The sequence below is a fragment of the Homarus americanus genome, unplaced genomic scaffold (assembly GCF_018991925.1).
Source record: "Homarus americanus isolate GMGI-L3 unplaced genomic scaffold, GMGI_Hamer_2.0 scaffold14467, whole genome shotgun sequence".
Taxonomy (NCBI): Eukaryota; Metazoa; Arthropoda; class Malacostraca; order Decapoda; family Nephropidae; genus Homarus; species Homarus americanus.
The window spans coordinates 3,864,996-3,877,081 of NW_024733734.1; the positions used below are offsets into that span (position 1 = coordinate 3,864,996).

Below are 12,086 nucleotides of genomic sequence, written 5' to 3' on the forward strand. Positions count from 1 at the left end.
CTCGTAACACTTGTCTTGCCCGAGGTGCTCACAGTTTCTCTGTGGATGTCTGTCATACTAGAATAACCCATTACAGTATAGTACATCCTTCTTTCCTCACACAGCCAAATGGAATGCTCTGCCTTCTTCTGTGTTTCCATACCCATACAATGTCTCACTTCAAAAAGCTGGTTTTCTGTCATTTTCATGGTGTAGATTAATATAATAATCTTTTTCTTTTCTATTTTTAATTTCTTTTTACTCTTATTTTTTTTTTGCCCCCTAGGCCCTGTTGTGGGTAGATGACCTGTGCCCTGGTGGGCTATTCCCCGAAAAAAAAAAAAGCATACTGAAATCTGTATGAACAACCTAGCCTACGTAACCTGACCTACTAGTACCAATCCTTCTTAACCATATGTAATAGTATAACCTGGAAGTATTCATATCTATGGGAATGAAGAGGCTGGTAAAAGTTTATCTGTATCTCCAAACTAATATTATAAAAAGATTAAATTCTTTTTCTTTTGAGGGATATTCTTAAAGGAAAAAAAAACTTATTGTTTATACCAAAATTTCTAAAGTTGCTGTTTTTTAGTGAATGTAAAACAGAGGCATTAATGTCTATGTTCCTACTCATGTAAACATTGAAGTGCAAAGATGGTGTTGTCAAGCAGTGCAGTGTCTTTATTTATAAGTAAAACAAAGGGAAGAACCAAAGTGCACAAAGTATCATTTTGGTTCGGTACAGTAGCTGGTTATCCCAGCCATTTCTCCTGTCGTATCTACCTTCCGAGGATACCGAACTGACTGTTAAATTATTTGCCGTTTCTGAAGGGCGCAGAGAGGGCAACAGGTGGTGTGAAATTTAATGGTCACTCATTTCCTCTGCTCAAGCATTAAATCAGATTTTATTCTTTAATTCATCATTTATTTCACAGAGGTCTTCTAGCATGGATGTTGGAGAGGCAGAATCTGAGGCAGTTGCCCGAGCTACACTGCTTGTGGCAAATATGCTACAGAGGCCAGACCAATTGCAGAAGGTTGATCAGTACAGGAGAAGAGTTCAACGAAAGAAGGTACAGTACTGTACAGTATATAATACTGTATTTTGACAAGTTTGGATCTCACCCTATGCCTGTCTTCTGAGGAGTTTATTAGAGGTCTGTCCTTCAAAAGGGAACTGGGGTGTCTGTGATGGCATTCATCTCCCACTATATAGATGAAATCATAAAGGCTCTGGATTATGTGGCTCTTGGGACCCTGTCATTATTTAACTTAACTCCTGACAACTGGTATGAATCATACTAACTCCTGGGGCTTATTGTCTCAGTTCCTCTCTCTGAACTAACCAGCTTTTTATATACAGTGCATAAGTTGGCTGTTCCATTTCATATATTGTACAGTACTGGTGGTCCCCGCCAATACGAACAAGGTCCCATAAGGTCAGTTCTTTAAAAAATCTGACATAAGTATAATGGTTTGTAGCAGTTACGTACGAGAACTAGTTTGCGCAGCATAGAGACGAGGTGGAGCGGTGGATGGGGAGTGATGCGTCACCCAGCCACACACCTTGAGGGAGCATCAGTACCCTTTACCCTCACCACCTTAACGTGTGTGTGTGATCAAGTGCCAACTGTTGTTTTTTGCTTATTAACTCTCTTTTTCTGCCCTCATCATGGCTCCCAAACACAAACCTGATGCAAGTGATAGTAGTGCATCCAAGAAAAGGAAAACAATTACAATGGAAGTGAAAGTTGATGTAATTAAACGTTCTGGATAAGGCAAAACACACTCAGTGATCGTTAAGGCGTTGGGCTTCAGTCGCTCAACGGTCGGAACAATTTTGAAAGACAAACAGAAAATTCTTGAATAAGGAAAAGAATCTACACCAAGACGCACAACCTTTTAGCTTCCCGGGGCCACGTCACCAAACTAACTCGTAAGCGAGGGCCGCAAGATTTATGAGTCACCATAATTAGATGTTTGAATTACATATTCAAATTCTTTACTCAAATACACATATATTATATTTTTTAAATCATATATAATGCTTTTACTTAGACTAGATATAACCAAGAATTTGCTGTCACATGTAATTAATTTTAGTCTGTAACCTTATAAAAAGGCCTAGTGTATTACCATAAAAAATAATGATTAAAAACAAAGTGTTTACCCGTCATATCACGTGACAAGTTTTTCTTAATGTGATGTTTGTGGTCAAACTTTGTGGTTGCCAGTCGCAAAACAGAGTGCAAATTTTCGTCCTTTAGCCTATTTCGAATCACGAATTCTGCATTGCAGAATATGTTGAAGATGACATAATACTGAGATAAAATCAACATAACTGGGCAACAGTGCTCCCGCCTAGACAGCCTGGCTCTCTGATCAACACGTTCACTTCCCGTCCACCTTTGGACCTGCTGCTGACTCTGATATCCAAACTGTTACAGTCAATTTGAAATTGTTATTACCTCTCAGTAAAATGCAATGCAAAAATGAAAGACAAATAAACTTTTCAGTATAGCTGGTAAAAACTGTAAGTGTAAACTGATTGAAGGTAAAGATTGTTCCTATTGCCTCAAGTCCCAGTTTTATTTCATATTACTTTTGTATTTCAACAGTCTTGATTACACAAGACACCAAGGGCCACAACAGAACTACTGGAGGGCCGCATGTTGTGCATCCCTGATGCACTCAACTGTGATAACAAAACAAAAAAATGTATTGTTAATGAACGAGTTGTCGGTCGGAATTTTTTCATAGGATGGCAGGTCAATGGGTAAAGGAAATGCTTAAATTCACTATGGTAATGATATTCTTAAAAAAATTGGGCCAAAAAGTTTAAAAAATAAGGGTTAAAGTTGCTAATAAGTCACGTGACTTCGAAAAGTTCTGTGATTGGTTGTGACGTCACAAGTTGGCTCGAGCTGCCGAGAGGGAGCCTGGAGGCAGCCAGTTGTGGTGTTTGTGTTGTTACCATCAGAAATACAGGACATGTGGCCATATACAATGTTGATATACAGCTGCTCCCCGACTTACGATGGGGTTAGGGACCCAAATCCAGGTCGTAAGTCGAAAATGCTTAAATAATACATAGAAAATCTAAAATGGGTGTCTCTTTTTATTCTCAGCACCACAAAACTCTCACTTTTAAGCTTGCCAGCCATTTTAAAGTGAATTACAAACAAAAATTTTGTCAGTACACAGCGCAATCACTGACGTTGGGACTCGAAAATACGTACTGTAATTTGAAAAAATTTGGTACGACTGAGGCGGTCGTAAGTCGGGGAGTAGCTGTATACACGTACAGGCATACCTTATTTTTAGGTTAAAATAAATTACTGCTCAAGTATCATCGTGTGTATTTACTTGATGGGTGCCAAAATGATGCAAAGGACCGATAACTCCAACGTGGAAGTTTTCATCACTGGGGAACCTTAAAATTCTAACTATGGGATTAAGTACTTTAAACAATAAGACACATTATCTCTACAGGATTTCTGTCGCAAAATATTTTTCGATCGCATAAGAAAATACACATCATATGTTAGGTTAGGTATGATAAGTTATAAGATTAGTTAAACATACATCGGTAAGGGGGGGGGGGTAGTAGCTCAAAACCAGTGATTTCTGATAGAAATGAAGGTCAAAATCGTTCATAACACATCGCAAACCATCAGAAAAACATAGTCTGCATGTCTAATTACAGGGATGACCAAAACTTAAAATATACCCATTATAGCCTATTTCAAATCTAAGCATCCAAATACTTATGGTAGTGTTAAAGTAAAAGTTTACCCATTAATTAATATAAATTATGATATTTCCCAGTGGTTCATGAGTGAATCATCAAAATAATAACAGCACAATGTTGTCATGTTTACATAGCATCAGGCATTATCAAAACAAAGTTCAGACAATGTCATTATTTCTAAATTGACTTGTATCCCCATCTAGTACTGATATACTCTGTAAATGCACTGAAAAAGAAAAGAGAGAAAGTCTACCGGGTAAGAGTACATGACAGCTGAGCTGGTGTGAACATGGGAGTTTTTATGTCCATAAGCTGCTCTTCATGGCACATTTCATTCACTTACGAAATGTCCATGACTTAGACCAGTGCTTCTCAAACTATCTGATGTGGCGGACCGGCATGGTTTTTTTTCAATGTGCCACGGACCGGCGAGCGAAGCGAGCCAATCCCGGGGCCTATAGGCCCCCCCCCCCCCCAAGGAAAATCTTTTGAGATATGTCCTATTTCAGGGGCATTTTGAGACTATCTGTACTAAACATGAAGACATGATGTCTTATTCATTCTAAGGCCAATCATCATTGACGTAACAAGTCTTCCCAGTGTGCCAGGGACCAGTACCATATTTGTGCCATACAATTAATTGTTTACGATCAGAGAAAATATTATTTGAACATTCGTAGTAATATTATTTTATACAGGAAAAATATAATGAATATAAAAGTGGATTGGGATGGGGTCCCAAATGACAAACACGCAGATACCCGTATGATGCTCTCTGTTCCACTTCTTGATGGTAACTAACCACTGACCTGTGACCTGACATCACAGACTGCTGATCCACACGTGTGGAATAGCAGGGTTGCCAGCTGTGTGACACCCTTCACGGCTGGCACGCATAGTAAAAAATCGGCCATTTCTTTTAATGGGATGCATACATTTATTTTATCCGAAATTAAATAACTACCATACTTAAAATAAAAAGATTTATGTTTTGGGTGGATATGGCGTAACTGGTGGCCGAGAAACGTGGCAATTCTGGCAACACAAGGTGATGCGCCCTATTGATATCCCCAGGTGTGGTTCCCACAGAGTCAAACGCCACATCATCATGAAGGTGTTGTTATACGTATTTCAGTTCGCTGTTTTGCTGTTCATGATATCGCATTCGTTAGTTGCATAGCAATGACTTTTAACATGAGTGAGTAAATGAAAAATATAGCCATAATAAATATAAAAACTACAATGAAAATGTAAAAAAAAAAAAGACCGAGTCAGATGTCCCGTCAGTGTCACGTGGTGTGGAACGTGACTATCGTTTCTTTCTTTTCTGAAAACTCTCCGCGTACCGGCAGACGATGGCTCACGGACCGGCACCGGTCCACGGACCACACTTTGAGTAGCACTGACTTAGACCATAAAAAAAACACCCTTAAAACTTACCTGGACGTGGCATTTGGGGTCTGAAGAGACCATCCTTTGTACTACCTCCAACTGCAGCGGTGAGTTTGTTGGAGAACATCGTCTACAGGGAAGGTGGTGACGTCATTGTAAATGGCAGCCATTTATCTATAGAAATGAAGATATCTCGACTATTATAGCAGGACTTTAAACCTTTATTACAAATTATATGCATACCGTATCACTCTACGAATGTGGCAGAGTGTATTTCTTGTGTTTACTCAAAATCGACAACTCGTCCATTGAAATGGAAATTTTTTTAGTGACATGGGTGAAAGATCAAAATCAACGGGATTTGCCTCTAAGTCCAGCCTTGATTCAGGAAAAAGTGAGAAGCTTGCATGTTGACTTGAAGGCTAAATGTGGTGGTGAAAGTGATGGGGAAGACTTTATTGCTAGTAGGGACTGGTTTAATCAGTTCAAGGTTGGGGCAAATGGTGTTTGGAAAAAAACACTACCCACATTTTGTCCACGATTTCAAGGGCTTTGAAAATGGTGTTGGAGAAGTGACACAGACAGTGGTAGACCTTGAGAACCAACTCCAGCTTGATATTCATGAGGATAATGACACACAGTTGCTTGAGTCTCATGCTGAAGAATTAAGCAATGAAAACCTGTTTAAAATGGAGAAGCAAATTTTGTCAGAGGATGTAGAGGAAGCTGAAACTCCAGAGCCAAAGGGATTCATTACAAAGGAAATGGCAGAAGACTTCAGGCTTATTGAAGAAGGATTGTTTAAATTTAAACAGCAAGATCCCAACACAGCAAGATTCACCAAGGTTCATAGAAGTATTACTGAATATCAACGATGCTACAGAGAGATTTATGACAAAAAGAAGGAAGTTTCAGTTCCACCACCCCAATAAAGCCTCTGTCACTCCTACAAATGCCCATCTCTACATGCAAGCCTGTCCCAGGTTTCAATGTAAGTGTTAAACTTTATTTATTAGTTTCCTTTACTATATTTTGTCATTCAATTTCTTATTTTCTCTTAAACTAAGTGATTGGAGATGTATAAAAGGACTTGGGCTATGATAGATAGGGTAGGTGTTCCGACTTACGTACATTTCCGACTTAAGAACGTCTTCATAACCCGAGGACCTCCTGTACAGTATTATAAATGTGGGACTGATTCTGATACCTCACTTAATAATCAAACACAGGAAGGATTTTTTTCACAATGACAGGGAAAGGCAGTCATATCATTCAGTTTGCAACAAATGACAACATTGATTGCATTGCTCATGTGCCTTTGCACAGTACATGACATTTGCTAGCTTTTTCTCATCTGGAAGCTGACCCCTTTAAGTACAGTACATGTACTGTACTGTACCCATTTTTCAGAGACTATGTCCATGTCAGGGCTCCTGGGACCCCTAAGTTGTTAAACTGTAGATGTGTTAACTCTACATGAGTCACCCAGTCATTATTTGTTTATAAAATGGGATTTTAGGACCAGTTACTCATTGTTTCACTATCCTCAGGCATCAGTGGAGGCCATGTTGAAGACAGCGATGCAGAGTCAGTTAGATGGTGTTCGTACAGGACTCGGTCAGCTCCAGGCAGCCCTTATAGACCTCAGAGAAATCAAGACTTGGTAAGTTTTTTCTAATTTTTATTTTCTGCTGTGTCACACAGCCTCTCCAGCTTTATTCTCTCAAAGTCAGTTTAATTCAGTTGCATTAAAATCATCTAATTTAAACCAGATCAACCCTGTAGTGCAGACAGTTTATAAACAGAAGAGAAAAAGAGATTTACCATCATCATCATTATCACCATTTTATGGCCATTTTCCACACTGGTGTGAGTTAACAGATCATAGCAGTGAACTTCTCATAAGCACATCTTGGGAAGGGTGCACATCATTTATTACAGCAGTTTTCTCATTTTGGTGTATGAGATGTGTCATCCTCATTGAAGACTGCCCTACCTATAACTAACACTCATAATGGTATAAATCTATATCACACAGATATATGAATACTGTAACCGCCGTCCGGGCGGTTAAAGGATGTAATTAGACTCGTCACGTTAAACTCAAACATTATAATTAGGTCAAATCTGTTGAATACAATTCATTTTAGTATTTCAAATAAATCATACATAGGCAATCACATAAATGTCTAATCCAATATATATTTACATAACAAACATAGCTACGTAATTAGTCTAATCTTAACACTTACAATGAGTACTTAATTTGCCATATTTTTATGTCGTCACAATGATATACGATACAATGGACACAGTCTACCTGTGTACACAATAAATACAAGTTAAACTTACGTGTTGAAAGTCTTCAGGAGAAACAGGTTAGGTGTTGGTGGTGTGATGGGGATAGCTACAGTGAGGCTGGCGGGCGGTGCCCTGCTGGGCATCACGTGATCAGACCAGCTATTCAAAGTCGCTGCTTCAGGCTTATTATACGCAAACAAGCTCACCTCCCACCACCCAACACCTCAACCTACCCTGGGTCTCTCATCTGCTTCCATCTCAACACTAATATACTCTATACGGGCAGGCACGCCCAATATACATGACATGAGTTACAGCCTAACATAACGTTTGTTTATGTGTCATCATAATTCAGTACCGCTTGCGGTAACAAGTACATATATCATGTATATTTGAACACAGTAGAACGTCGATATAACACGAGATACCTTTCAAGAAAGGTCGCTTTAAACCGAATTCGCACTAAATCGAAGTGTTGTTTCAATGGAATAATTTAGCTTGGTACTTGAGAGAAACACAAAATACTAAAAAGACTGAGTCTACCCAGATGCACCTCAGCCCTTCTCCTAGAATAAACAAAACATTGTTTTTTGTAGTTCTGTATTATGCTAAAACACACTCATAAATCAACACAGCTAAAATTTCGGGATGCGAAATGGTCTGTTTACTAGCAATCAGCTGATGTGAGCGGGTGGTCTCGCTGGCGCTGCACACCACCCACCTATCTTCTGACTCACCAAGCACTTTCACTTTCCTCTCAACTTAGTTTTTTATTAGTTTATGCTGGCCCTCCCCCTGCCCCGACTGAGAGTCTACCCAGATACACTATAACTTATAAATCATTACTGTAATGTAATGCAGGTCCACAATCCCTTATCCCTTATTTGAGGTGTGTAATGTCTACATTAAAATTATTCGCTATCTTGCAAGGATTCCAGCAATGCAAATTATGTTCTAACTTTAGTCTGTGACATTTTATAAGATAAAAATTTTAAGCCTAAAACTACCTTCACACCTTCACCCCTGGGAAGAGAGAGGTGATGTGTTGACTGCCAGGCAGGGGAGAGGAGTGGGGGATGAGGCGAGGTGAGGTATTCACCAGCCGGGGGAGGAGGGCGGGGGGACATTAATCCCGTGTGTCTTATCTGTTTTTCATTTATAAAATGTCACTGAACTCACCTGGGAGAATATAACTTACATTGCTGGGATTATTGTAAGACAGTGATTAATTTTGATATAAACATGCTATAGTTTGCACTAGACATAAAATTTTTAATTAATTATTTAGTACATTTGAGTACAAGTACTCTTATACTATCAGAGTGCCTCATTATATTGGTGGCAGCGTACTATAACGTTAACTCACGCCCTCCTCGTCCCTTGTTATTGGTAACAGTGTACTTAACGTAAACCCATGCCCTCCCTCATTTAGCCATAACACCTGGCTCGTTTTTTGAGTATTGTTCGAAAGTGCGTGATAAGGAGTTCCTGCATAGTAGCGTGAAAAGTGTCCTAGTGTGTCACCGTTACAGCTCAAGTAAATGTCTCTCGTTGTGGTATGCGCGAATTTTTTCTAGAAATATGTTCAGTGCTTAACGTGATTTCTCAGTGTCCCCCGCGATCTGTGACATTCTCAGTAGCCCAAGTGCAGTTTGATTGTTGGTCAGTGTTGAACGTAGAAATTGTGTTTCAGTGATGAAAGCGGTGTCTGTACTAACTGTTATAACTTAACATGTCTTTTAACCTACATCCTCCTCCCTGTCCTAATCCTCACCTCACCCTCCTTACCCTTCCTCCCATCCCTGCCCCGCCCTGCCGTTCCGTGCCCCGCCGTTCCGTACCCCGCCCCGCAAAGCCCCGGCCTGGCCCGATCAACCACGCCTCGGCTCCTCCCCACTACACTTAACTACGCCTCACCCGCCCCGCCTCACCCGCCCTGCCTCACCCGCTCCGCCTCACCCGCCCCGCCTCACCGCCCTGCCTCACCGCTCCGCCTCACCCGCCCCGCCTCACCCGCCCTGCCTCACCCGCTCCGCCTCACCCGCCCCGCCTCCACCCGCCTCGCACCGTCCAGTGTGACCACCAATCCCCATATGTTTTGTCCTGTGAGTTATGCTTCGAAATCGGTGGTTAGTGTTACTTAATATTGCGATAATTACAGAGCTTCACTCAGTGTGTTTTTATGCTAGTATGATTTGTAATGTACTCTTTGACGCGTAGTGATAAATAATATTCAATGTAGTGAGCAGAGCTTCACTCCCCGACCCAGCCTAATGAGAATATTGTCGTGACGGAAACTATAGTTGCCAAACATTGACGTAACGTATAAAGTAAATATTTGTTTTTCTTTACGGATACACTTCCAACTAATCCATCATCCCTTTCGGATTGTACATACATACATACATACATACATACATACATACATACATATATACATACATATATACATACATACATACATACATACATAAATATATACATACATAAAATATATACATACATATATACATACATATATACATACATATATACACATATATACATACATATATATATATATATATATATATATATATATATATATATATATATATATATATATATATATATATATATATATATATATAGATAGATAGATAGATAGATAGATAGATAGATAGATAGATAGATAGATAGATAGATAGATAGATAGATAGATAGATATAACTAAATATATGTACAAAAAATAAATGTTAAATGAATTATTTATGGTGCATTAGGGTACTGGTCACTTCAGACACAAAGACGGGCTATAAATAGCCCATCTCCCCCTCTTCTTACAGCTGCCAATGGGAAGCGTCTTGGTAATTAAATTTGATGTTTATTTTCATTGTCTAATTTATCATGTATCAAAGTAATATTACTAAAAATTGTGTAGGTAGTAGGCAGCTACCAAGCAGGTAGATACTACCGCCTGGGAAGATATTGGAAGCATAATGTGTTGTCTAATGGTAGACCCTGCTGCCATATGGCATCACGAAAATTGTGACCAAGTCCCAGGTTCAGCGCTGGCCTGACTTTCTGCCTCATTTACACACAATTGCAGTTTGAATTGTTCCTCTAACTTTGACAACACAACATACATACAGTATATTATTTCTCACTTTTGATCTTTTTTTTACTTTTTGTATTTATTTATGGTTAGTTACTTAAAATAAGGCCAATTCACTTCAAGTAATGGCATCAAATGTTACCAGCTGGTGTAGTGTAAACACTAGTGATGTCACTTAAGCGTCTGTATTTAACTGTCAGTAGTTTCAAGAATTAATGCAGTCATTTACTGAATATTCCTTGTAAAAAAATAAATTTAAAATTAATTATTTATAGGAGAAGTATTATTACTGACCACCTCCACGGCTAAAAATAGCCCAATCTCGCGGTCACTTTCCCTTTCTTGTCTCCTCACTGGCAAATGGGGGGGGGCGTGGGGAGGGGTGTGTGATGATACCTGTGTTTATTACAGGGGTATAATTCTCTTTTACGGTATGTTAGACAGGTTTATAATAAATTTTTATTATTTTAATACTGTACACCGGTAATCTTAATTTGAATCCAGCTTGCCAAACGTAAGTTTCAGTATAAAATAATTAGTGGTAAGACCTTGTGAGTGGCTTACGATGTTTCCATCACCACTCTTGACAAACTAAACCACAATATTTAAGAGGTAAGAATTTTATACTTGGTGGTTTAGACGACCCCCTAACTTTGGGCAGATTTTTTTAATGTTCAAATTCCGTCTTATAAGCCGAGATATACGGTAATTTGCATTGCTGAAATCCTTGCAAGACAGAGATTAATTTGAATATAAACGTCATATATTTTGCTGAAGATATAAAAAATGTAGTACATTAGTGTACAATACTGTAGTACATTTTATAAACAGTTTTTCAACTGTATTTTTGGGTAGATATACATAGATTTCTTAGTGCAATGCTGGAGTGCACATGTACTAATTTGATTACGGTACTAAAATTGTTTTGTCTAATGAAAATTATAGCATGTTTATATTCAAATTAATCAGTATGTTATAAGAATCCCAGCTATGTTAATTATATTTTCCTAGGTCGTATCACTGGCATTTTAAAATGAGAGAGGCTAAGTAGGACTGTTAAATAAACACACAGAGACCTTCACCTCAAACTTATAACCTCAATCCCCCCATCCCCCCCAAACCCCTCGCTGGGTGGCGCGGTTGGCTACGTTCCCCAGCCAGGCTTTTAGGCTTACAGTTTTTATCTTATATAATATCTCAGACTAAAGTTAGGAGATTATAATTTGCATTGCTGGAATCCTTGCAAGACAGCCAATAATTTGAATATAAATGTCATATGTTTTGCTCAAGAGATAAAAATTGTTGTACATTAGTGTACAGTACTGTAGTACATTTTATAAAAAAAAGTTTTTCAACTGTATTTTTGGGTAGATTTATATAGATTTCTTAGTGCAGAGCTGGAGTGCACATATACTAATTTGATTACGGTACTAAAATTGTTTTGTCTAGTGCAAATTATACAGTAGCATGTTTATATTCAAATTAATCAGTATGTTACAAGAATCCCAGCTATGTTAATTATATTCACCCAGGTCATTTCACTGGCTTTTTATAAGAGAGAAGCTT

General features: G+C 38.7%; 1 protein-coding gene across 1 annotated transcript in view; it reads left to right on the forward strand.

The window, feature by feature from the left end:
- Positions 1-920: 920 nt before the first annotated feature.
- Positions 921-12,086, forward strand: part of LOC121869876 (exocyst complex component 3-like) — a 62,979-nt gene continuing 51,813 nt past the window's right edge. The window contains 2 exon segments of the mRNA XM_042371441.1: positions 921-1,055; positions 6,676-6,788. Coding sequence (XP_042227375.1) covers positions 930-1,055; positions 6,676-6,788 — 239 coding nt within the window. The 5' untranslated portion in view covers positions 921-929.